Genomic DNA, 26,928 nt, shown 5'->3' with positions numbered 1-26,928 from the left:
AGCTGTACAAAACAGTTCAGGGTTCAATTGCACAACAATAGGCGGTTTCACTTCCACCACACTGCAATTTCTACATCAAGCTCATGTGCCAGCACAGGAACTGCATTCTATCTATATGGTGCTGCTTCTGCATATTCAGTTGAAGGTCCATGAGGCAGTTCGACCTTTTTAACACAGAAGCTTTCCACCACAAGCACACATACACACAAGAGCATACATGTAGCAGATCTTAAGGGTAAACATCACATATGTGAAGATAAGAGGCAATCTACATTTTAGACTAGTAGTACATGCCAATTCTACAATAAGAGGATCTAACTAATAATAAGATGAAAGGCGATGACGGTTAATATAGTTGTACAATCAGTATCAACCAATGAGCCACTACCAACCTCTACCTAATACACTAAAACATTAAACTCACACTATGTCTAGTTAAAGGTGGAAGATATGAAAGCAAAAGCAGCACACGAAGCCTGCAGATAAATGGGGTTCAGCGCAGGGACAAATTCCCTCAGCATCTGCTTCTTCTTCAATGGTAGTGGCTGCTGCTGCCAAATTTTCTCACTCCATGAAAGCTTGGCCCTCTCCATGAGCAAACTCGCCCCCTCTATGCATGAAACCTGGCTTCCCAGGTTCAGCGCTTCTTATGTGATTGCCACTGTTTCACGATGAACTCGATGCCTTCTTCCAGCGTTGCTTTCCGGCCATCCTTATAGTTCCACAGTTCTGGTACAACATAACGGCCACTGGGGTTGTACTCATTGATTTCAAGCAGTGCATTCGTTACCAAAGTGCATATTTCTTCACCATGTTCTTCCTTCAACTTCCGCAGCTTGTCATCATCCTCTAAGAGAATTTCCTACACCAAATAGTGAGATCATGTATGTACTGTCAGATGGAATCACGGAAATTCGTGATGCTTGTAAAAAGATAGGAATGCTCACACCACCATTCAGCTGCAAGAAAGCTACCTGAGCTTGAAAACTAGGAATAATACATGTAAAAGTAAAAGAAATAGCAGGGACACTCCATACCATCTCTTTACCATCAACCATGACGATCTTAAAAGGGTGCCACTCTGAGTTTGTAATTTCAGCTTGCCACTTTGAACAAAGAAAAACAGAATCAACTTGGGCATCTTCTTGTGATAAATCTTGTTTGCAAGCATTCGCAAATGCTTTCATGTCAAGCTCGCCCATTCTCTTGACCCCTATATTCGCCCGTCCATTTGTAAACTTCTGCAGCCCCTACAAACACGAAGATGGGATCACAAGGATAATAGTGATAATATAACCATATATGCAAAAGTACCACACGAATACATGCCAGGAAGTGTTGGAACAGATAAAGTACAGTGGCAATTAGTGGTGACATAGTCATATAATGAAATGCACAAAAGCCCCAAATTTATATATGCCGGACATTGTTAGAACCAGCTCCTCACTTACATCTTTCAGCCTTTTCCACGCAACTTGCAACTCATTGTTGCTGCCTACTTCCTTGGTTAGTAGAACACGATTGAGCGACTCCATTGCTTCCAGTTCATTCTGTAACTGTGCTACTCGCTCCCTTAGACACTCCAACTCATCATTTCCTTTTCTTTGCTGGGTTACTAAAGCCTGGTTAAAAGACTCAACTGTGTGCATCTTACGATGTAACTTTTTCTTGTATTGCGCAAGGTGCATCCTCTCACACTCATTTTGCGCATGTAGAGCTTTAAGCTCCTTTGATCTCGTTTCAAGCCTCCTGGATTTCACTTCTAGCTCCATAGATCTTGCCTCAAACTGCAAGTGTCTGGCATCAAGTTGCTTGGATCTCACGTCAAACTCTGCTGATCTTGCTTCAATCTTCTTGCATCTCGCGTCAATCATCTTGGATTTTACATCCAACATCTTTGATTTCGCTTCCAGATCCATAGACCATGACTAGGCTGCTTGTCCCTGGCGTCAAGTTGTTTGGATCTTGCTTCGGGCTGCATGGATTTTGCATCAAGATCCATTTTCATCTTGGGATCCACCTCTGAGTGTTGCAACTCATCGTTCCTTTTTCTTTTTTGGGTAACTACAGCCTCGTTGAGCGACTTGGCTGAATACAAGTTTCCATTGTCTTGCTCAAGGTTTTTTCTATCAAGCTCTTTTAGTGGTGCAAGCTCTGTCTGCATGGGTCTCACATCAAACTCCGCAGGTCTTGCTTCGGGCTGCATGGATTTTGCATCAAGATCCTTATTCATCTTGGGATCCACCTCTGCGTGCTGCAACTCATCGTTTCCTTTTCTTTTTTGGGTAACTACAGCCCTGTTGAGCGACTTTGTTGAATGCAAGTTTTCATTGTCTTGCTCAAGGTTTCTTCTATCGAGCTCTTTCAGGGTAGCTAGCGGTGCAAGCTCTGTCTGCATGGGTCTCGCATCAAACTCCGCAGATCTTGCTTCGGGCTGCATTGATTTTGCATCGAGATCCTTTTTCATCTCGGGATCCAGCTCTGGGTGCTGCAACTCATCGTTGTTTTTTCTTTTTGGGGTAACTACAGCATCGTTGAGTGACTTCGTCGAACGCAACTTTTCTTTGTCTTGCTCAAGGTTCTTTGTACTATCAAGCTTGTTTAAGGTAGCTAGCGCTGGAGTCTCTGTCTGCATAGATCTCGCACCAAAAAGTTTTTGCATCTTGGACTTGGAATCCAGCTCACTGGTTGTTAATCGGTTGTTTCTCCCGCTGATTGCGGAGGGCTTCTTGTGTTGCGCACCCAATGACGACTTGGGCGGCGGCCGGAAAAGAGTCGGCCACTTCACCAAGACGAGCTTCTGCAGGTAGGCGCCGTAGTAGCATGCCGAGTGAGACCTCGTCCCTTTCCTAAGCTCCAACATCTCTTCCTCCACGAGGCTCCAGATTAGCGCGGTCCAGTCAAAAGTATGCGCCTTCCCATCCATCACCACCATCTGTGCCCTCGTGCGGGCCCTGCTATTCCAGCCGCTGCCTGCCTCTAACGGTGTCAGGATGTAGGCCTTGATGAACTCCGTCGCGGCGAAGGCGACGGCGGCCGAGTCCACTTCGTAGGACGCGGTCCTCGCAGCCGCAGCCCCAGGGGGCGGGAGGCAGAGCGCCTTGGCGAAGGTACGGCAGCAGACATCGATGCGGCCATTCTGGGTGAAGCTCCGCCCGTGTTCCGCATTGTAGTTGGCGATGAGATCTGCGACGTGTTGGCGGCACAACGCGCCGGAGAAGCAGAGGTCGAGGCGGACGAAGTCGAGGAGGCCCAGCGCGCGTAGGCCGGCGTCGCAGGCGGTGGAGGGGGCCGCGGGTGGGTCGAGGAGGCGGATTTTGGCGCGGAGTTGCGGTTGGCACCGCATGCCGACCTTGCTCCGTACGAATCTGCCGGAATCGTGGCCGGGACGGCGATTTTGGTCGGCGGGGGGAGGGGAGGAGAGTTTTTTTTTTATGAGGGGTGGGAGGGGAGGAGAGATGGGAAGTGAGTACGACGAGTAGGTTAAGAGCATCTCTGGCACACCCTTAAATCACTGACCCGTATCGCGGGTTTACAGTTCATAAAAAATGTATTTTACGGACTCTCGTGGGTTATGACCAAACAAAACCTGCAAAACAGAACCGTAAAATAGAATCGTGGTTTTTCAGAATTTGACACATATCTCACATACAACAGTAACATGAATTCAAATAACATAAAATGTGAATATTATGAATCCAAATTACAGTGATTTTTCAAGTCACCGAGTAAAACTAATAATTCAATACAATAATTGTTCCGAATACAACAATGACATCGATCACACATGAATTAAATAAAATGAATGTAAAATTGACAGGTGCCTTTGCCAATGGTGCTCAATGCCTTTGGCCATGTCTCTGCCAATGGTGCTCAATGAGATCCTCATGGAGCTGATGGTGGGTGTTTGCATTTTCAATCTGGCCGGTATGTCTGAAGGAATGTTCGTATGCGGTCAGGGTCTCTAGCTGGCTTCACACGGCTACCGACATTGTCGTAGAAGAACTCCAAGTTCAAGTCCCTCTCATTTTCAATGATCATGTTGTGAAGAATCACACAACATGTCATGATGTTGCTTAGGGTTTTCTTATCCGAAAAACGAGCAGGACAACGAACAATGGTAAATCTAGATTGCAAAACCCCGAAGGCTCTTTCTATATCTTTTCGGGCAGCCTCTTGCACCTTTGCAAATTCAATATGCTTTCTAGTTTTGGGCTTTTTGATGCTCTTCACAAATGTACACCAAGAGGGGTGAATACCATCTGCAAACCCCTTTGTGTACCCATGCTCATTCACCATGAGGTTGCAAGCTGGAGCATCACTACTAGCAAGTCTAGCAAACAAATAAGACCGTTGCAACACATTGATATCATTGAGAGGACCCGACATACCAAAAAAATAATGCCAAATCCATAAATCCTTGGATGCTACAGCCTCTAGCACAATTGTTGCATCACAAGACTTGCCACAATATTGCATGTGCCATGCCTTTGGGCAGTTTTTCCAAGTCCAATGCATGCAATCAACGCTTCCTAGCATGCCAGGCCAACCTTGCTTCTCATTTGCTGCCATCAACTTTATTGTGTCTTTCTCGTTGGGTGCACGAAGATAGACAGGACCAAAGACGCAGATCATCACTTTGGCAAACCTACACACTTACTCAACTATAGTATCTTCTACGATGCGAAGATACTCGTCGGCATAGTGAGCCGAAATACCATATGCAATCACACGCATAGCTGCAGAGATTTTTTGTTAGGCGCTAAAACCCAACAAGCCCATGACGTTTCTCCTTTGAGTAAAAACCAACAATTGTCCTCGCAAGCTTGCACAATTTTTACGAAGAGTGATCGGTGCATTTGATACCTTCTCCGGAAGAGGTGCGGCGGATACGTTGGATTGTCCGTAAAGTAGTCTTGCATCAACATCATATTCCTGAGATGGTGGTTGCGAGAGATGCAAAGACGGCTGACGGTCAAACCTCGTCGTCTCTTGCGGTTCCGATCCTCCACCTCCTTCACGACTAGGACCGCCACGACCATCTGCTGACGATGGCGCTCGAGCATTGATTCCACGCCCGAGTCGTCAGACGAGGACGAATCCTCGAGCAAAAATTGATCGCACGGGCTCAAATCCATCTAAAAAAACTGCATCGACACTCGCATCGACGAAATTTCTGCGGCAAAGCTACAAGGGGAAGGAAAGAGGCTCACCAGGGCGGTGGCGACCGGTGTCGGCTCGGTGAATCTGGGGCGGGCGACGGCTCGAGGCGGTCGATCCGGGGCGGCGGCGACGTCGCAGTGGCTCGGCTCGTCGGATTCGGGGCCGGCGGCGCGATTCCATTGGCGGGAATGGCCGGAATCGCAGGCAGCGGGCGGCTGCGGGAGGGGATGTGGGGAGCGCGCGCTGAAATGTCCCTTCCGCTGACCGCTTTCGCAGGATACAGGGCACCGACGGGGCGCGCGCGGGGGGGGGGGGGGGAGGGGGGGGGACTGTGTTTTCGCGGGTCGGAGGGGGGATTTTACTGCGCCCCTCAAAAATTTTTACGGGTCGAACGCTTTTAAGGTTTCTATCCAGGTCATTTTTTTCGCACAAAGCCGTAAAATGACGGTTATTTTGGGGTGCTCTAACTTTTTATATATTTTTGAGATGTAAAGATGCTCTAACTTGGTATATACGACGAGTAGCTAAGGACCAGCCCTTCCCGCAAAAAAAAAAAAAAAAACTAAGGACCAGCCCCATTTCTATGATATTTGCCTTCGTAGCCAGCCCAAACTAGGCCCATCATCTTGCGAGGATAAGCTGCGCAGTGAGACTGAGCCAGTGAACGACGCGCCACTCCCTCCCTCCCGCCCCGCAGTCCGTCGCGGCCTCCAAAATGTCCGCCGCAGTGCTCCCCCCCGTCGCCCCCGCCAGGGACTCCGGCGGCCACCATGGCGCCCTCACCGCCGATCGCGCCGCGTCGCTCCTCGCTGCCTGCTCGACCGCCCGCCGCGCCTCCGAGCTTCACGCGGCCATGGTCCGCACGGGCCTCGACAGCGACCGGGCCGTCGCCTTCCGCCTGCAGCGCGCCTACGCCGCGTCCGGACGCCTCGGCCTCTCTCTCACCCTCCTCCACCGCACCCAGGACCCCACCGCCATCTTCTACACCTCCGCCATCCATGCCCACTCCTCCCGCGGCCTCCACCTCGCCGCTCTCGCGCTCCTCTCCGACATGCTGTCTGAGGGTCTCCTGCCCACCGCCCACACCCTCTCCGCATCCCTCCCCGCTTGCCGCGGACTCGCCCTGGGGCGCGCCCTGCACGCGTACGCTTTCAAGCTGGCCCTCTCCGGCGACTCCTACGTCGCCACCGCGCTGCTCAGCATGTACGCGCGGGCGGGGGACGCCGCCGCCGCTCGTGCTCTTTTCGACGAGATGCCAGATCCGCACGTCGTGTCTGTCACGGCGATGCTCACCTGCTACGGGAACATGGGGGCGCTGGACGACGCGCGCAGGCTGTTCGACGGGTTGCCCAGGAAGGACTTCATCTGTTGGAACGCGATGATTGACGGCTACACGCAGCACGGGAAGCCTAATGAGGCGCTCCAGTTGTTCCGGCAGATGCTGAGCTCGAGTGCTGAGCCTGACGAGGTGACCGTTGTGCTGGTGCTGTCTGCGGTTGCGCAGCTTGGTACGGTGGAGTCAGGGAAGTGGCTTCATTCCTATGTCAAGAACAGTCGGCGTGTTCAACTCAATGTCAGAGTGGGCACGGCACTCATTGACATGTACTGCAAGTGCGGAAGCTTGGAGGACGCCGTTGCCGTATTCCACGGCATTGGTGACAAAGATATTGTTGTGTGGAACGCCATGATCAATGGTTATGCAATGCACGGAGATAGCAGAAAGGCACTGGAGATGTTTGTGCAATTGCGGGATCAGGGCCTGTGGCCGACAGATATCACCTTCATTGGTTTGCTCAATGCGTGCAGTCATTCTGGGCTGGTTGAGGAGGGCCACAGGTTCTTCCAGTCGATTGAGCATGAGTACGGCATTGATCCCAAGATCGAGCACTATGGTTGCATGGTGGACCTTCTGGGTCGTGCGGGGCTCATAGAAGAAGCATTCCATCTTGTGCAGAGCATGACAATAACACCTGACGCTGTCATGTGGGTGTCACTACTTGCTGCGTGCCGGCTTCACAAGAACATGGCGTTAGGCCAGCGGATTGCGGACTTCCTTGTCACCAAGGGGTTAGCCAACTCAGGGATGTATATCCTCCTATCCAACATCTATGCAGCTGTCGGTAAATGGGAAGAAGTGGCGCGGGTGCGATCGATGATGAAGGCTAGTGGCATCCAGAAAGAGCCTGGGTGTAGTGCTATTGAGATAGAGCGCAAGGTATATGAGTTCGTTGCGGGGGATATGAGCCACCCCTGCACCGATGAAATATATGCTATGTTGGACAAGATGAATGGCCTTGTGAAGGAGCATGGACATGTTCCGCAGACAGAGCTGGTTCTGCATGACCTGGACGAGGCCACAAAGGAGAAGGCACTTGCGGTCCACAGCGAGAAGCTTGCCGTTGCATTTGGACTGATAAGCACGCAGCCTGGCGCGACGATCAAGATTGTCAAGAACCTACGGGCGTGCTCTGACTGCCATGCAGTGCTGAAGCTGATATCCAAGATCACTAACAGGAAGATCGTGTTCAGAGACAGAAACAGATTCCACCATTTTGTCGACGGGTCCTGCACTTGTGGAGATTACTGGTGATGCCGTTATAGCATCTCAAACTTTATGCACGGTAAATAGGGCTACTAACATGTCTGCTCTGGTGCTTCTCAACTGATGTACGATGTTCCTATGTGTTATGGAGTTAATCTTAAAGAGAGAAAAAATGGAGAAGACAAATCGGTAGTTGAGATACAATGCTGATGTGTGAACTGCGTTGGGAGCAGTCGAGAATTTCATTTTTCACACTCTTCAAATTTACCCTTATGACAAGTATAAATGTCACTTGTAACGATGGGAAGAATTTTGTAACGAATCTTTATCTTGTCTGTATATCAGCCATCGTTTGTGTTAGGTCGTGGCTCTGCAGGGACATAAAACGCTTTTCATTTGAGTTCTTTCTTCCTAACCATCAAAATAAATATATACCTCCCATAATTTCTCTAGTTTTCTGTGATTGCACTCTAGATTGTGAACTGATATTTTGCCGCGCTCTTGCTCATGCATCTAGGATCATTTCTTGTTATTGTTATGCCTACAGCTACTGGGTAACTCTTTCAGTGAACTGCATGAGTCGGAAAGCTGGTTTATGCTTGACAAATTGGAGCAAGTTCCTGTCAGTTCACAGCTTTTAGCATTTCGGATAGCCCGCAGATTACGAATTCAGCCCAGATTTTATGTCTGGCGAAGCTATTTCTTGACAGTATATTCAGTGCAGTACCCAACGTTTTCCGTGTCACTTGCCACATTTGGCAGGTTTCAATTAAGTTGATGAGCTTTTTTCTGATGCACATGCACACTGATTTGAGAAAGTTTTTGCTGTTTCCCAGCTAGCAAATTTGTCTTTCTGATGTTCCACAACATACCTTTTGCAGCTTGCTGAATTTCAAGCATTCTTAATTTGAGTGTATATGATGTAGCTGTAGCTCCTGTGGGAGTAATTTTCTTGGTTCTAAATCTTGATTTAAACAAAAGAATGCAGAGAGGTGAAATGGGGAAGAGGACCGGACAAAGGAAAAGACCGAACTGTCCCTCCTCTGTCCCCAGATCAGCAATCTGGCCATCTGAAGAACCGAAGTTCTACATAATTCAACATTTCAACGGCATGGCATGCTCCAATTGGTGACACAGGTTAACGAAACTTGTACATTTGCAGTTGGGAACACAGCTTTATAGAAGCATATCTTCACGCTTGTGTCCTGACATGAAACATGATACAACAGCAAGTTGGCACAAATATCCAGTTCCTCTATAGTTTGCAACAAGGGATGGTGACAATGCAAGGATCTTCTTTCAGAAGGAAAAATATTTTCAAGGTATGCAACTAATCCACATCAAGATACCGCATCAAGGGCATCAGGGCCCGAGACTAAACTGCACAATGAGCAGTGCTAGGCGGACGACAAAACTTGGACGACCAGCGCACGGCGATAAAATCCAGCCAGGGAATCTTGTCCACAGCCGTGCAATGTCCGCTCGATTGTTTGGTCGTGCATAGATCGGCCACACTCTGTCGTGTGTGGAGCAATTTCGCTGCACAATTACTATTCGCAACAGTCATCCGGAGTCTTTGGGAACAGGCTGTCGGGCGGTGCATACGACACCTCGCTCGTATTATAATTTATTTCGAAACAGGTCCCCAGGTTGCCCAAGCTGCAGAGCTCCTCACTTGGACTGGCCAGATGATGGAGTGTTATCGTCATCTTCTTTATTGCCGTGGACACACCAAACAGCATATCCACGAAGGCAAAATCATGTTCCAATCCTCTGAAGTTACGGATTTCCACTTCGTCAAGGACATCCAAGGTGTAAGATGTACTCCAGTTCTGTTGCTGACCACAAGCACAAACCGATGTGCATGGTGTATCCACCTGAAATAAACAGACAGTATGCTCAAGACTAACTGAAGACAACAGAGGAATGGTACCAAAAGGTCGAGATGTATCATCAGCAATAGCTATCAAGAAATAGATCCTTGGTGCAAACATAGTGCTATGAGAAAAACATTTTTTTATACAGTAGCACCAAACCTAGGTATATATATGTACCACCAGTTGCCAGTTATCCATATTAAAAAAATTGCTTGAAATTGATCTGAGGCCAAGGTCTATAACAGCATCTGTTGGTGCTCATGGCTCGTATAGACACCATCAGTTGGGCTCGCATAGGCACCAATCTTTGTGACATGTGTGTCCGGTCTTCGAAATATCTTTCAAATGTGTGAGGCCTAACTTGACATCCATTTGAACTTGGTAGGAACCGGATCCCTACCAGGGCGTGGTCTCGGGTTCTAGGGGTGAAAGGAGGGATGGCGTGGAGGAAGGCGTGGTCGCCGGCGCTGGGGCGCCGTCGTTGCGTGCGCGCGCGAGAGAGAGAGCAGGGGCGGCGGCTAGGGTTAGGTCTCCCGGCTCCCTAAGGAAGCCGAGCAAATATGATTGCTTCTTGCTTAATCCCAAAACGGGTCCTTACACGAGTTTATATAATCCTCCTAATAAGATAATTGGGCTAAGCCCCTAATAACGATAAGATAAACTGGGCCACAACTAACTGGGCTAAGCCCCTAATATGCCGGCCATAACATCTCTCCCCGCCTGCACAAACAGCTCGTCCTTGAGCTGGAAGGCGGGGAAGATCAACGGTCGCCAAACACTCAACTGGGGCGGGCTGGTCGCCGAGCCCGGCGGCGGCGGGGTCCTCCTCAATGTAGTCTGCAGCCTCCAGGTAGAAGAGTCGTCGGTAGACGTGGCCCGGTACGTAGGGCTCGTCGCAGTTGAAGCACAACTCTTGGCGGCGACGCTCGAGTTGCTTGGCCGGGGTGAGCCGGTGGAACGGGCGTGCCGAAGCCGCGGCGAGGGGCGCCGCGGAAGCCTGGGCAGGCCGACCCTGCGCGGGAACTTCCGGCCAGGGTGGCGGCCCAGCGGCTCGGGGCGGTGGCGCCTGCTGGATGGCCACTGCGTGACGCTCGAACGCGCGGGCGTAGTACATGGCCGTCTGGAGGTCCTGTGGCCCGCACATCTCCACGTCCACGCGGATGTGGTCCGGTAGGCCGACGACGAAGAGCTCAGCCCACTGACGAGCCGAAACGCCGGCGGCGTGGCATGCCACTGCCTGGAAGCGGTCGGCAAAGTCTTGCACCGAGGTGAGGAACGGAAGACGCCCAAGCTCCGCCAGACGGCTCCCGCGTATAGGCGGACCGAAGCGCAAGAGGCACAAATCATGGAAGCGCCCCCATGGTGGCATGCCGCCCTCGTCCTATTCGAGGGCGTAGTACCACGTCCGCGCGGTTCCTCGTAGATGATACGAGGCGATCCAGGTGCGGTCGGACGCGAGCGTGCGCCGTCCCCTGAAAAATTGGTCACATTGGTTGAGCCAATTCAGGGGGTCGACGGTGCCGTCGTAGGTCGCGAACTCCAGCTTGAAGAATCTCGGCGTCGTCTGGACGTGGACGACGGACGGGTGCGCCTCGTCAGCACGGAGCAGCGAGGATGACGGGGCCGAGTAGGCGGGCATCAGGGTGCCGCCCTGGAACAGGGGCCCGTCAACGCTGGTGAAGGGCTCGGCGGAGCCCGAGGACCCGCCAAACTGCATGGCCGGGTGCGTCGCCGGCGGGGGCAGCACGTGCGGCCCGACCGAGGCCGTCGTGTAGACCGGCTCAAGGGACCCAGCTAGCCAGGCCGGTAACAGAGACGGCGACGGGGGAAACCGGACCTGGTGGATGGGCACCCCCGGGCCCGTCATCGGGATGCCCAGGGCCGCGGTCGCCGGTGGCGGCGGCTGCAGCTGTTGCCCCTGCTGCATGGTGGAGGCCCCGGGGTTCGTCGCTGGTGGCGGCTGCTGCATGGCGGCGGCGACGGGGGTCGCCGAGGATGGCGGCTGCTGCGGCGGCGGGGCGGTGGCGAAGGGCATAGGCGGCTGCGGCCCATAGGATCTCGCGAGGAACGTGTAGATACCCGTGACCGCCTGGGTGAGATCCCGGATGGCAGCCGTCATCTCCTTCGGGGTGAAGACGATGGGGACAGGCGCGGCGGAGGTGACCGGCACCGGCAAGAGCGGGGCGCTGGCCGTGGTGGCCATCGGGGCGGTCGTCGCGGTTGGCAGCGGGAGGGTCGGGGTGGGCGGCGGCAAGGACATGATCGCACCGAAGCTATTTGATACCAAATTGGTAGGAACCGGATCCCTACCAGGGCGTGGTCTCAGGTTGTAGGGGTGGAAGGAGGGATGGCGTGGAGGAAGGCGTGGTCGCCGGCGCTGGGGAGCCGTCGTTGCGTGCGCGCGCGAGAGAGAGAGCAGGGGCGGCGGCTAGGGTTAGGTCTCCCGGCTCCCTAAGGAAGCCGAGCAAATATGATTGCTTCTTGCTTAATCCCAAAACGGGTCCTTACACGAGTTTATATAATCCTCCTAATAAGATAATTGGGCTAAGCCCCTAATAATAATAAGATAAACTAGGCCACAACTAACTGGGCTAAGCCCCTAATATGCCGGTCATAACAGAACTGCTCCATCTCAACATAGCAGTGGAGCTTCCATCAAAAAGAAAAACATAACACTGGAACTAAATAGTAGAGGATCATTTCACAATAGTTTTTACTGGAGACTAAACTAAAGAAAATCTAGAAATGTAAAATATATAATGGCAGAAAAAGAAAATACCAAAGTGGGTTGAAGTAGAACTTAAACAGCCTAGACTACTGAATCAGCTACAAGATCAAAACTGGGGTCTGGACATGCACGAGGAATTGACTGCATGACTGAAATCAGGTCAATTTCATAGTTTCATGGCGTTCATGTATTTCTAATCATAAAATTTAGAGCAAACCAACGATATTAAATCAACAGAATATGCTGTTAGCAGATCAAGCCTCAGTGTGACAATGGCGTAAATGCTTTTCAATCAATTAACATCACTCCAGCAATAACCAAAGTACTCCCTCTGTATAGAGATCTAAACACTCCTGTATTTCTTTACAGAGGGAGTACTACATAAGAGAAGTTCTTATAACTTTACCTGTAAGTTATCAAGTAATGTCAGCTTCAGCTCTCTAATACCAGGGCATTTGCTCAGCAGATGGAACACAGAAGGCCCAATTGCATGTCCTTTTGTGTGTAACCACAGAGACAAAATCTTAATGTTGGGAAGCTTGGTTATGATACCCATCAAGTATTCATACTGACTTAAATCCTGCAAAAGCAAAGGAAGACAGCCCAAAACTGAACAGTGTAGTTTCAAAAGCGAACTGTCTATTCATGAAGACTGCTTTTTTTACAAGCCAACAGATAACACAATGAACTTGTTTGAAATTATGTTTGCCACTGAAGATTTCCACGGTAGAAGAATGAACAATTGCAATGCTAATTCTCTAGAAACATATTCTGAGTATTAGCCTCAACTCTGAAGTTTGACATGAGAATATGATCTAAGCAGTTTAAATAATAGTTGTTCCTGTTGTTCCAATTGTTGAGTAAGTAAGTCATAACAAGCAAGTATACAAAAATAATCTATTGAACTCTAAAGGTAATTTTGTGGCACCAGATTGTAGCTTCTTACTAAGTACAGTACTAGTGTATTTCCACATTAAAGAGAAGGTGTACTCACACGTTGATAGTTCAGTTTGAGGTCAAGGCAGGAGACAGTTGGAAAGTGCTGTAAGAGCATCACGTAATCCTGAAGGAGTGCGTAATCAAAGCGCCCATAAACATGAATGTCGAAGGTGGTCAGCTGCTGGAGATTCTCCACCTCGCCGAACAGCACGAAGCTCGGATCAAATGCATCACTCCACCAGAGAACCTCCAGCCTGGATGCATAAATGGCAGCAACTGGCTTCCTCCAAGCAAAGCAAGCGTGCACATTCAACGCTCTGAGCATTGGCGCAACAACAGTGAGCTCCTCAAGTCCATGCAGAATATCCAATTCAAGACGCTCAAGTGTCTGCGAGATGATGCAGAGGCTGACCACTCCCCAGGCCCTCGCGATGCAGAGCTCCCGCAGCGCCGGGCACCGTGGCGAAGAGACCATGTCGCCGAGCTGGAAACCACGCTCCAAATTCACGTGTTCCAAGCGCAGCTCAGTGAGCCTGGCGAACACGCCGGTCGGCGGGAGCTCCAGGTCGACGAACCCTAGGCGGAGCCATACCTTGGCAGCCGTCTCGAAGCAGGGCAGCTCGAAGTTGCGGCACTGCCAGGACAGCGCCTCCGCCTGCCCCTTCTCCTCCCCCGGCGTCCTTTTGTAGAAGTAAAGCTCTCCGCCTGCGATGAGCCGGCTCGCGGCGGTGCGGAGCCAAGCGTTCGCGCCGGTGTCGTCGCGGCACGCAACGTGGAGGAGGCGGAGGGCCGGGCCAGCGGCGCTGGCGGCGAGCGCGGGGCCGACGGCGGCCGGGTTGGAAGGGAAGGGGAATCGGATCTCCGGGAGCTGGGCCCAGATGCCGCGCCAGCGGCGTGAGAGGACGCAGGTCCGGGCGGCGGCGGGGGTGGAAGGGAGGCGCAGGAGGATGGAATGGAGGATATCGTCGGGGAGCGCGCTGAGACGGTCCCCTAGACCGCCCGTGGAACCCAAGGAGAGCTCCTCGATCTCGGCGGCGAGCTGAACGGCGCCGCAGTCGCCGTCGCCGCCGTGGTTGCCCACAGGAAGAAGCATTTCGGGGAGGCGAAACCGCTAACGGGCAGTATAGAGGCCCAAAGTTATGGTGGAGCCAAATAAGGAAGGTAGGTCTTAACTGGGACGTAAAGCCTCGTCATATTGGGCTTCCCTGGGCCCTTTTTATGTGGTAGCTACTGGCCCAAACTTGACAGCTATTGCAGGAAGATTCACTGATTCTTGGATTTCCATGTACGCCCTCTGTCCCAAAATAAGACACTTAGTGGTTGTTTGGATAAATAGGATTAACGCCTAGTTTTAACAAAACGCGTTTTAGTTGGAGTTTTTCAGAAAACTAGTTTTACTAATAATTCAGTTAGGAACAGGTATGCACAAATCCTTGTTTGGATGATAAAACATGTTTAAACACAAGGGCTGCACCGTCGCCGCGGCGTAAGAGATGAATGCCTCCAGTTGGATGCCGGCCATCTCGTCGTACTTCCTGGATGGGGTCCATCATTGTCGCAGCAGAAGGAAGAGTAGCACTGCAGCTGGCCGGTTTGGACGACATCATCGCTGGCGATGGTTCCTTGGGTAGCGGTGAAGGTGAGGGCCGACGAAGATGCAACGTTCTGGCGTCGAGGAAACCAGCTTGCTCGAGCACGAGATCATGTTAACAGCCAAATTACTACTAGTCCTTAGTGCCATACGCATCCATCATCAAAAGCAATCAGAATGCTCGCAAGTGAATTGTTGCATGTGCGACGGTAATGAGAATGACCAATCATTCAAGAACAAGAACGAGCATGCAAGGAATCAGCTGCTGCCACACAAAATCTCAAGATCAAATTTGTAAGAGACCGTCGGCGGCGAGGAAGACGTGAGAAGAGTGCCCGTTCAGGAAGGACCAGTGGTCGACTGTGATGGCGAGTTGGCGACGACCGCCGGCGACGCGGGGTGAGGGCTCGTCGGGGAAGGACCGATGGTCGACGACAATGACGATGGTCCGACGATGCCGACGGCCGCGAGCGACGCAAGATGAGTTGTCGTTGGGATAGGTCCAGTGGTCGCCGGTGACGGCGGCGGCCGGCGGCAACGTCGACGGCGAGGGTTGCGGGCGGTGCGGTATGTGTTGATGAATTGTTGCAGGGAAACGACTTGATGGCGACGGCAACATGCAGGCCAGCTGCGTTGTATGCCGGTCGCGTGCGGCGGATGATGAACTGGTTTATAGAAAAACGTCTAATAGTCGTTTTTCCATAAACTCAGTTTTTCAGTTTTAGTAAAACCAAGATTTACGTATCCATGGATTTGTTATGTTAACCAAACATAGTTTTAGTTTGTTGTAACTGAAAACGTGTGTACGCCAAATTGGTTTGGTAAAATCCCAGTATCCAAACAACCCCTTAGGATCTGTTCGACAACCCGCCAGCTCCTAGAAATAGGAGGAGCTGCGGAGTGGAGGGACTGCGGCTCTGTGCTTTTTAACTACAGCTCCGCCAATTCCCGGAGTGGAGCGGCGGAGTGGAGGGACTCCGAACAGGGCGTTATTTAGTATAAAGTTGAGACACTTATTTTAAGATGAAGTGAGTATGTTTTGTTACCTAAAAAAGTATCTTTCTTACCGAAAATGATAAGTACTACACACGGAAACTTAAAAAAAATCCCGGCAAGTTTAGCAACGCGAGGATGGAAAGTTAGTTGGCAAGCGCGACAATTTTCTCTCAAAAAAAACAATTGAAGCACCAAAGTTGTCATGCTTGGTAACTAAAGTTATTATCCTCGCGTCACTAAACTTGCCTCGCGTCACTAAATTAGCCCTCGGAAACTCAAAAGAGAAAAATAATTACCCTTGAAAACGTTCGAAGTTGCCATGTGCTCGACGTTCAGTACTTTTCAGATTTTTTTTCTTTTTGGGTGTTACTAGGAGCGCCTGCACGCTATTTTTTTTTTCTTGCGGGGGTAAAGGAGGTAAATGGAGATCGTATTAATTTAGGGTGGCATGTTATTCATATAAAGGCTTAAAGCAACTCTAGTAGATCCCGTGAATCCCCCTCCCCCTAAAATAATCACGTTCACAGAACCGAGACAAAAAATCGTCCCGACCAGATCCCGTAAAACAGTCAGTCTTGTAAAAAAATTGCGGGGACCTGCATATTTCGACCTACACTCGGCAAATCTTCAGTTTTTCCCCTGTTTTGCAGCTCCCTCTATCCCATGCGCAACTTGGTGGGAGGGAAACTTCCGCTCCTGCACGCCGCAATCACCGTCGATCTCTCCGGACCCGCGCCGTCTCACCTCACCGCTCTTCTAATCGCCGGTATGGAGTTCCTGCAACCACTGGCCGGCGCATTTCATGCGCTACCCGCTCCATCAGTGCCGCCTCGTCCTCTCGTGCCTCCCGCAGCCATGCTCCTCGCGGCTGCTCCAACTCCTTCCACCACCGACATCAAGCAAAAGCGTCAAGGGAACCACGCCGTCCATGGAGCCATGACCGCTGCGGCAATGCTCCCTCCCATCGCAATCGTCGGCTCGAGGATGACCGCCTTCTCCATCCCCTCCGGCAGACGGCTGAAGTCGCAATTGAAGGGCCCAAGAAAGAAGGCAGCCGCGACGTGAGGGCGGGTGCCTCCTCCACCCCCTTCGGCAGGCCATGTGCTTCGCAATCCCGTTGACTCCACCGGCGCCCACAACGTGTTCGATTAAATGTCGCAGAGGTAAAAAAAATTCCCTTTGCTCCGTTCAACTTTACTTCATTTCCTTAGTGTTTTGGTCGTCGAATTTTGTAGCTACAACATGGATACATCATATGCTGACTTGTTGGAGGAGAACGAGGTGGACTTGAGTGCTCCACTTGACGCATTCGATTCGGGCATGCAACTAGAGGTCGAAGCTCAGGTGGACGAGAGGGGTGACGGATATAATGAAGTAGAGGTGGTGGGGGCTTTGGAGGTGATTTTGCTTTCAGCCATGGTAGTGGGGGTGGAGGTGGTGGAGGTTTTGTTAAGGGAGGTGGTGGTGGTGAAACTTTCAGCAATGGAGGTGGTGTTGGAAGTATGCCCTAGAGACAATAATATTTGTATTATTATATTTCCATATTCATAATTATAGAGTTTATATTCTATGATATAACTGGTATGATCCTGGAATAGGCAATTTAGTGGAAAAATTATATGCACGTGTGGAATGATAAACGGTTAAATAAAAGGTTCCTAGTCTTGCCTTTGGGACTAGCTCAAGTGTTGTTGGTGGTCACGTTTTCCGGATCTTAGGGTATCGTTAAGGGTAACGATGATCCTAAAACAACACTGATATTATGACGTTAGAAGAACAGTCGTATTGAATCGACCCAATCTTGCCTGTTATGAATGGAGTTAATATCATATGTAATCAATTGTAATAACACGGAGTGTCAACATGTGATTTTGCTCCTTAGACCACGAGAGTATCGTGGTCACTTCTTACCGTACGGTGGGCTTTGGGGTTGCTCAAACGTCACCTATAACACGGTGATCATAACGACAACTTACAGGTTCATCGGAAAGTTTGACAAGTGGCCAGATAGCTCAAAAGTGGGATTTGCTCCTCCGGCGATGGAGAGTATTCTTAGGGCCCTCTTGGTGTGACAACGTCCATCATTGTCTTGCCAGACACAGGTGATTACTTCATGAGTATGCCGGAACACAATAACGAGAAAGAAGAACAAAACGGGTAATGAGGATTTCGGTACAGTGAGCATAGTGATGACTCAGGAGGATACCGATGCATCCGAGTTTCATGAAGTGTAGTGAAGCAAAGGGAACATCATCCATAGGTTCACTGGAATATTCATTCGTGTGCTCATAGGGATCGATATGGACGTCCACGGTTCCGTTGTCGGTCACTAAACAAACGGTTTCATTCATGTCTATGGGTTAGCAAACCTACGAGGTCACAAGCTTAAGGCAGTCACGATCCGCTGAGTGTTAGTAGGACGGGAGCGATGAGAATATATTTGAGAAATTGTTTCATCAATATTCAGAATAGTTCTGACAGGATCCGGAAGCATTTTGGGGTCACCCGAAGGGTTTCGGTGAATTTTGGGTAATATCGGGTATTACTGATAAATATATATAGGTGGAAAATGTTTCCGGAGATGTTAAATTATATATACTATCACCTGGTGAAAATACATCCTACCACCTAGTGGTAGTTACCCCACTTGTCTCATATACTATCATGTGGTACTATATATACTACTTTATCATTTTAAATATGTTCATCTACTATATTTAAGATATTTCAAAGCAAGTTACATGAAAAAATTGCATATGAGCCCATAGTTTTTGTTATATTTGTGAAATACGTATATATTTGTACGTAAAAAGAGCATGCTCAAAATATGATACATACTACCCAAAAATTAGTATATATATTACCTGAACATCATTATATACTACATACTACACGTACATACTCTCGGTTTTGACAGATACTACATACAACATACAAAACACAAATGATGGTAACTACCACTTGTGCCCGTGCGTTGCAACGGGAGAAAAATTTATCACATGTGTTTTCTAATTACCCTGAAAAGTAAATATATTTTCAAACAAAATTTGTTTTACTCGTAGTTAATTTGCAAGCCAATGTCATATCTTCAATTCTGATCCAACATGTGATAGACAGGAACTATCAAGAAATTCTCAGGGGCATGTGCAACTAAAAAGATGAACAAAACCGAAAGGAATTATAGCTTTGCTTGTCTCTTTTCCCATTGTGCACTTGCCTGTCAGATAAAAATGATATGTTAATAACAACATTTTTTTGACGTTAATAACAACATATTAAAGTATGCATTATCTAAAGACTCATAGGGCCTGAAAATAGAAAATAACAACATATTAAAGCATTCACTATCTACAGACCCCAAAACTGAACAACATTCGTACCATGGTAGCTTGAAGCCCTCAACATTAAGAATAAATCAGATAAGCAAATAAAAATTCATATGGACTATTACAATTCACCCTCATTACTGCTCGCATTTCATTCTCAAGGGGTGTAAGTTGTGCATCAAAAGTCTAGTGATATTCTCAACTGTGCTGGAAAAATAAGATGAGAAGGTTCCGTGCAACATCCTTTACATGTGCACTATATCACGAAAATTGTAAAGATAAACTGAGTAAAATTATGTTGAAATCTGAACCACTTGCAAGAATGCCGATATAGTGACAAGGATAGTTGGCACGTCATAAACTCATCATGATCAAATAAACATTATGGTGGGCTTGCATTCTCACCAACAACCAATGGCATCTTGACTGAGCTCCGAGCTAAACGTCTGAGAGTAGAATCATAATCTCCCAAAGTCGTCATTAATTTCAAAGATATCTTGGAAAACGTTGAGAAAATTTTGCCATCTTGAAACAACCGTGAACAAAAAAAAAAATGCATCCTGAAAACAACATGAGCAAGATCAAGTATACCAACTCCCTTAAGGAGAACAAAAATAATTACGAAAAATTATCAATACCTGTGGAGGTAAATTCATCGACGAACATGTAAGTTCTTGAGTGCACTATCATCAAAATACACATCCATATCAAGTTGTCCTATGAACTGAACCACCGGTTGTTTTCAGAAAAAGCAGCCAGAAAAAAAGAACAGCGATAGATCGTTTTGGTGTAATCACCCATGATTTTGAGAAATATAGAACCGCGGCCATAGATCACTTTGATGTCTCGCGTGCATGTGTTGCACCGTGGCTTAGCTAGCTTTGCAGTGAATCAATCAATCCATCGCTGTGTACTGCCACGTCTTGCCGGAAGATTGATCGTCTCGGAAAGTAATCGATCCAGCTCCGAAGTTTCAGTACGCGCGTCACCGTCGTCGTAAGCTTGCTGCGTGTATGTGGACAGGGCCAACATGCATCGATCACACGGGCGTCGTCCCATGGCGCCCACGGGCTTCCGCGACCTGCCGATGGAGGCCCTGGAACAGACGCGCGGCGCACCGGCCCCCTCGACAATGTCGCCCTGCTCCGCCATTTGTGCACCGTGGCGCCACGCACTCAAGGCCACACTCCTCCGCCTGATCAAACTACCGAACCAGCCACACCACGTGTACGTGGAGCGTTGCTGCGAGTGCCCGCTGCGGCTGCGAAACAAGCGCCCCTGCAAGGACAGAACCTGAATAATGGAACAAAAAGTGTGCCTTCGACAGACGAACGGTACTGGCCCTCTCGTCGCCGTTTCCTTGGAGAGCAAGACCGACTCAGCAGTGCAGCCGGCGCGCATCATAGGCTCCTCCTACGGCTGGGTGGTCAGCGTCGATGAGGCATGCACCCTAACCCTGCTGGAGCCGCTCACCGGTGGTCGGTTTCCGCTGCCTCCAATCACCTCGTCGCTCGAGCGTAGCAAGCAAGGAGCAACGGCGGCGTAACATAGGGGACCGGCGAGGTGAGGAGCAGCAGCCGTAAGCACTTTGTCCTTGGTCCCCGTATCCCCTACCTCTCGATCTAATAACGAATCGAATCGTTTTCTTTTCCTCGATCTGATATGCGTTCAGGAGGACTTGTGCCCGTGAATATGAAGGAGATCTGGTTGGAACAAAGAAGAGGACGGATACACCTAGGGCATGTTTGGTTGCCGTCGGCTACAGTACCCGCATTGCATACACTTCTCCACTTAGCCTGGCTTTCGAAAAACAGCCTCATATGCGACATCTACAACTTGTTTGGTTGCCTTCATCAGTGGATCAACTTTGGCATGTTGTTTGTTTGCCTGCATTGTCTCGACGCATACAACTACACGATGTTTGGTTGCCCGCATGGGGTATGATTAAGAGCTAGCACTTGCACTTAGCACACAAGGTTAAGAGCTAGCAGAGGAAGGGGGAGAAGAAATGCAGTGTGCGCCCGACCATGGCGACTGTGGTGAATAGTGGCAGTGGCGCCGTGTCCGACATGACGAGCATGGAGTCGTGGACGAGCGACCCCATCGGCGACACGGCGAGCGACACCGTCGGCGAACTAGTTGCGGTCCTCGCGCAAAGACAGTGGACAGAGGAGGAGAATGCAGTGCTAGCGCCATGGTATCGTCGGTGCAGTGGAGGAGGCGAAGATGATCAACCCCGTGTAGTAGGGCGAGAGAGAGGAGGCAAAGATGATCGACCCCGTCGGCGGCGCGGCGAACTGCAGTGTGCGTAGAGGCAGAGGACACAAGAAAGAGTGTGCGCGCCATTGCAGCGTCAGTGCAGTAGGAGGACGACAGAGAGTAGGCCAAGATGAGCGACGCCGGAAACGACTCTAGTGTAGTAGCACGCGGGCAAGGAGATCAAGGGGAAGGGCTTCGGCGTCGAGAGGGACGAATAGGAGGGCTCGGAGCAGAGGACAGAGGAGCTCGACATGGCGGCGTCAGTGCAGTAGACTGTTGTTCAAAGAGAGATGATGCTACGATCGTCGAAACCAAAAACTTACAACACGAATGTTGTGAGGAACTGCGAGATTAGGCTGTTGGTCAAAGGAAATTTCAAATGATCGATCGTGCGCGACGAATCTGACAAAATTCGTCCAGAATAGCCCCAAACGGGAACACGAGATTAAGAATTTAGGGCCGACGAAACTACAAACCGATCGCCTGAATGGAACCGTAGCATCGATGTGCATCTTTTTCATGTAAAGCTTACCACGAATCGAAGCATCGTTGTGTAGATTAGAGGGGCATGGAAGAGAGGAGATTAGAGAGGAGCTTAGTGGAGGTTGAAGAAGACACCAGGTAAACACCTCCCATCCCTCCCGTTTCTCCTAGTGCAGGGGCCAGCTCACTGCCCTTCCCCTCGGCTTGGCTCCAGAGAAACTGCCGATCTTTGCGTTTCCAGCGAGCCAGGCCTAGAGGTGCTTTAAGAAGCGTGTGGTACAGGCCCAATAGTGTATGCGGGCTACCAAACAGGTTGGATCCTTCCTACGCGGGCCTGGTCGAGGGGTATGCAGGCAATCAAACAGGTTGGATCCTTCCCGCGCGGGCCTGGTCGAGGGGTATGCAGGCAACCAAACACGTCCCTAGTATTTGTGTCCGTGAAGAAGAAGGAGATCAAGCCACAATTTATTTTTTGTTGCGGATGGAAGGGCAGTGGATCGAAATGTTTTTTGCCTAAACAAATCGTAAAAGCTTATTATGACATTAGAAGAAAGCGTATTGTGACGGTGAACCCAAGAAGTCAATCCGTGCTTTATTATTAGGGATAGATATATATAATGGTCTTAAAATACTTAGGACTAGTCTACATTTAATTTAATATCAACGGGCCTTAAAGGTCAAGATGTGGAAGTCATCTTGGGCCACAAGGGCCCAAGAGGGGAGTGATACATCTCCAACGTATCTATAATTTTTGATTGTTTCGTGCTATTATATTATCAATCTTGGATGCTTTATATGAATTTTTCTGGTACTTTATATCATTTTTGGGACTAACCTATTAACCCAGTGCCCAGTGCTAGTTCCTGTTTTTCTGCTTGTTTTTGACTTTTCAGAAAATCAATATCAAACGAAGTACAAACATGATGAAACTTTATGGTGATTTTTTCTAGACCAGAAGGGACACTAGAAGGTTTAGGAGGCGGCCAGAAGACCTATGGGAGAGCCACCAGCTCACAAGGCGCGGCCCAGGGAGTAGGCGCGCCCCCTGAGCTTGTGGGTCCCATATAGCTCCGTTTGACCTAATTTCACCTCTATAAATTCACAAATATTCCCAAATCAACAGAGAGCAACCCAAAACACTTTTTCCACTGTCGCAACCTTCTATTCTTCCGTGATCCCATCTGGAGGCCTTTTTTGGTACTTTGTCGGAGGGGGAATCAATCACGGAGGACATCTATAACATACTTGTTGCCTTTTGATGATGCATGAGTAGTTTACCACAGACCTGTGGGTCCATAGCTAGTAGCTAGACGGCTTCTTCTTTGATCGTCAATACAATGTTCTCCTCGATCTTCCTAGAGTTCTATCCGATGTAATCTTCTTTTGCGATGTGTTTGTTGGGATCCGTTGAATTGTAGGTTTATGATCTAATTATTCCTTGAAAGTAATTGAGTCTTTTCTGAACTTTATTATGCATGATTGTTATAGCTTTGTAGTTCTCTCCGATCTATCCATTTGGTTTGGCCAACTAGATTGATTTATCTTCAGTGGGAGAGGTGCTTTGTAATGGGTTCAATCTTGTGGTGTCCTCACTCAGTCATCTTGCTTAAGGCGTTACTCTGTTTGTCATGAACTTCATACCATATATGCATGCTAGATAGCGGTCAATTGGTGGAGTAATAGTAGTAGATGCAGGCAGGAGTAGGTCTACTTGTCATGGACATGATGCCTGTATAAAAGACCATTGCCATGAATATGTCATAACTATGCGCTTTTCAATCAGTTGCCCAATAGTAATTTGTTTACCCATCGTATGCTATTGTTTCGAGAGAGAAGCCTCTTGTGAAAAGTATGGCCCCCGGGTCTACTTTAATCATATTATAAAAAACAAAAATACCTTGCTACAATTTATTTACTTCTATTTTGTTCTACAAATTATCCATCTACCTATACAAGATTTGATCCTTGCAAGTAACGAGTTCAAGGGGATTGACAATCCTCTTGCGTGTGTTGGGTGCAAGTATTTGCTTTTGTGTGTGCAGGAAGCGTTCACTAGGATTTGGTTGGTGCTCCTTCTGGTTCAATAAACCTTGGTTCTCAACTGAGGGAAATACTGATCGCTACTATATTGCTTCACCCTTGCTCTTCGGGGAAAATCCCAACGCAACTCACAAGTAGCAAAAAGAATTTCTGGCGCCATTGCCGGGGAGATATCATCAAATCACCACAAGTACCTTCACTTAAACTATCATCTACTTACTCTAATTTTTATTTGCCTATCTTTTTCATCTCCCTCCACTTCTCTAAAAAACAAAAAACACGAAAATAGTTTACTTTGTTAGTTTGCTTGCAGTTGCTATCATGTCTAAATTTGAGAAAGTTATTGTTGAAAATGCTAGTGAAAGTAGCACTAGTGATTCTCTTGAGGACAACCCAAATTTATTTGATCTTAATACTAATCCTTCGTAAAATAGATCTCCCGTAGTTTTAAAACTAAAACTTATCATGTGGGTAGTGGAAATATTATTGGGAAGAATATCATTCAAGAATTCTTTAATTGCACGGGAGTCATACCAATAATTAAAGGATCCATTCTTGATAAAACAAATTGCTATGTGGACGCTATTGTTATTCTTGTGGTTAAATTGGAAAGAAAATTGCTGCATATCCATCCCTCTTTACAAAAGATATCCTTTGAACTACCCAATATTCATAATCCTAACGCTATTCCACCTGGTTTTTATCATAATCATGATGAGGATATTAAAATGATTGGCGTGACACCTATTGAATCTTCTTTTAGTGATATAAAACTTGATGAAAAAGGGACTGGAGATGAGTCAACTTTAGCTAGAAGGCATCCCACTTGTTCAGAGGGTGATGATCTTAATGATAAAAAATGATAAAAGTGGGTTTGGAGAGGTCAAGACTTTAAATAGTGATGCGCCCACTACTTTGGATTACAAGGACTTTAATTATGATAATTGTTATTTAACTGAATGTATTTCCTTGTTGCAATCCATGATAAATTCACCTAATGCTTACGAACAAAATAAAGCTTTTACTAAACATATTGTATAAGCTATGATAAAAGCTCATGAAGAAAAACTAGAATTGGAGGTTTCTATACCTAGGAAATTACAAGATGAATGGGAACCTACTATTAAAGTAAGGATTAAAGATTATGAATGTAATGCTTTGTGTGATCCAGGTGCTAACGTCTCTACTATACCCAAATCTTTATGTGACGTGCTAGGTCTCACCGATATGGATGCTTGTTCTCTTAATTTGCATTTAGCGGATTCAATTATTAAGAAACCATTGGGTAGAATAAATGATGTGCTCATACTTGCTAATAGAAATTATGTGCCCATAGATTTCATTGTGCTTAATATTAAATGCAATCCGTCTTGTCCTATAATACTTGGTACGCCCTTCCTACGACCATAGGAGATATTATTGATATGAAAGAAGGAAATATAAGGTTCCAATTTCCATTAAATAAAGGGATGTAACACTTACCAAGGAAGATAATTAAACAACCATATGAATCTATTATGAGGGCTACCTATGGAATTAATTCTAAGGATGGCAATACTTGAAACAATGCCTTATGACTAGCTAGGGGCGTAAAACAATAGAGCTTGTTGGGAGGCAACCCAATAGGCATCCCCTCTTTTGTCTACAATCCATCGGTATACTACTTGGAGCAATATTTTTATTCATCACATGATATGAGTTTTGCTTGGAGCGTCTTGTATTATAGTAGTCTTTGCTTTGTTTGGTTTTTAGCTTGCCACAATCATTTTTTGTTGCACACACCTTTTGAGAGGGACGCGCATTTATTCACGATTTGTTAGAAATAGGCAGTTGCTCTAGTGCTTCACTTATATCTTTTAGAGCACGAAAGTGGTTATATTTTACAGAAATAGTTGAAGTGCTTCACTTATATCTTTTTGAGAGTCTAATAAATAGTAATGGCAATATGCACATGTTATGAAATTGGTCCTGATATGATAGGTATTCAAGAGGGATATAATAAAAACTTTCATGTAGATCACTGAATATGATAAGTTTGATTCCTTGCAATAGTTTTGCAATATTGAGATGGTAATATATGGGGGTACTAGTGAATGATTGTGGTTTAGTAAGAATATTAGTGTTAAGGTTTTTGATTCCCGAAGCATGCACGTATAGTCTCCTGTTATGCGATGAAGTTGGAGCATGATTTATTATTGAGTGTCTAACTTATGAGTGGCGGTCGGGGACGAGCGATGATCTTTTCCTACCAATCTATCCCCTAGGGGCATGCGTAGTAGTACTTTGCTTCGAGGGCTAATAAACTTTCACAATAAGTATGTGAATTCTTTATGACTAATGTGAGTCCATGGATTATACGCACTCTTACCTTTCTGTCATTTGATAGCCTCTTCGGTATCGTGCATTGCCCTTTCTCACCTCAAGAGTCGGTGCAAACTTCACCGGTGCATCCAAACCCCATGATATGATATGCTCTATCACACATAAGCCTCCTTATATCTTCCTCAAAATAGCCACCATACCTACCTATCATGGCATTTCCATAGCCATTCCGAGATATATTGCCATGCAACTTCCACCGTTCTGTTATTATGACATACACCTCCATTGTCATATTGCTTTGCATGATCATATAGCTGACATAGTATTTGTGGCTCAGCCACTATTCATCATTATCATACATGTTACCCTAGCATCATTGCACATCCTGGTACACTGCAAGAGGCATTCATATAGAGTCATATTGTTCTAGATATCAAGTTGTAAGTAAATAAAAGTGTGATGATCATCATTATTAGAGCATTGTCCCAGTGAGGAAAGGATGATGGAGACTATGATTCCCCCACATGTCGGGACGAGGAACCGGACGAAAACAAAGGAAAAAAAGAGGCCAAAAGAGCCCAACAAAAAAAGAGAGAAAAAGAGAGAAGTGGAAATGTTACTATCATTTTCCACACTTATGCTTCAGAGTAGCATCGTGTTTT

The 26,928-nt window shown here is 47.8% G+C and overlaps 3 protein-coding genes across 3 annotated transcripts; 1 reads left to right on the top strand and 2 right to left on the bottom strand.

The window, feature by feature from the left end:
• Window positions 1-229: 229 nt before the first annotated feature.
• Window positions 230-2,190, bottom strand: LOC109734666 (factor of DNA methylation 5). Its single transcript, XM_020293868.4, has 3 exons — window positions 1,452-2,190; window positions 1,038-1,250; window positions 230-862 (listed from the first exon to the last, which is right to left on the bottom strand). The coding sequence occupies exons 1-3, from the start codon at window positions 1,917-1,919 to the stop codon at window positions 638-640; spliced, it is 906 nt and encodes a 301-aa protein (XP_020149457.1). The 5' UTR covers window positions 1,920-2,190; the 3' UTR covers window positions 230-637.
• Window positions 2,191-5,831: 3,641 nt separating this feature from the next.
• Window positions 5,832-8,091, top strand: LOC109734667 (pentatricopeptide repeat-containing protein ELI1, chloroplastic). Its single transcript, XM_020293869.4, has one exon. It carries the CDS (start codon window positions 5,879-5,881, stop codon window positions 7,751-7,753), a length of 1,875 nt encoding a protein of 624 aa, XP_020149458.1. The 5' UTR covers window positions 5,832-5,878; the 3' UTR covers window positions 7,754-8,091.
• Window positions 8,092-8,860: 769 nt separating this feature from the next.
• On the bottom strand, window positions 8,861-14,394 carry LOC109734668 (putative F-box/FBD/LRR-repeat protein At4g03220). Its single transcript, XM_020293870.4, has 3 exons — window positions 13,305-14,394; window positions 12,717-12,890; window positions 8,861-9,582 (listed from the first exon to the last, which is right to left on the bottom strand). Exons 1-3 carry the CDS (start codon window positions 14,340-14,342, stop codon window positions 9,256-9,258), a joined length of 1,539 nt encoding a protein of 512 aa, XP_020149459.1. The 5' UTR covers window positions 14,343-14,394; the 3' UTR covers window positions 8,861-9,255.
• Window positions 14,395-26,928: the final 12,534 nt, after the last annotated feature.

This window comes from Aegilops tauschii, chromosome 2, assembly GCF_002575655.3.
Source record: "Aegilops tauschii subsp. strangulata cultivar AL8/78 chromosome 2, Aet v6.0, whole genome shotgun sequence".
Classification (NCBI taxonomy): domain Eukaryota; kingdom Viridiplantae; phylum Streptophyta; class Magnoliopsida; order Poales; family Poaceae; genus Aegilops; species Aegilops tauschii.
The sequence above is the reverse complement of the archived record's forward strand: the minus strand, read 5'-3'. Positions and strand labels throughout refer to the sequence as shown.

Bases quoted from the DNA above. Each gene is read 5' to 3' on its own strand.
- LOC109734666 (XM_020293868.4), bottom strand. From the start codon at position 1,919: ATGGATCTGGAAGCGAAATCAAAGATGTTGGATGTAAAATCCAAGATG. The intron at 1,251-1,451 runs GTAAGTGAGGAG...TCGTGTTTGTAG, and splicing joins CGTGGAAAAGGCTGAAAGAT to GGGCTGCAGAAGTTTACAAA. The intron at 863-1,037 runs GTATGGAGTGTC...TATTTGGTGTAG, and splicing joins TGGTTGATGGTAAAGAGATG to GAAATTCTCTTAGAGGATGA.
- LOC109734667 (XM_020293869.4), top strand. From the start codon at position 5,879: ATGTCCGCCGCAGTGCTCCCCCCCGTCGCCCCCGCCAGGGACTCCGGC.
- LOC109734668 (XM_020293870.4), bottom strand. From the start codon at position 14,342: ATGCTTCTTCCTGTGGGCAACCACGGCGGCGACGGCGACTGCGGCGCC. The intron at 12,891-13,304 runs GTGAGTACACCT...TTGCTTTTGCAG, and splicing joins TCAAACTGAACTATCAACGT to GATTTAAGTCAGTATGAATA. The intron at 9,583-12,716 runs GTAAAGTTATAA...TGTTTATTTCAG, and splicing joins CATTACTTGATAACTTACAG to GTGGATACACCATGCACATC.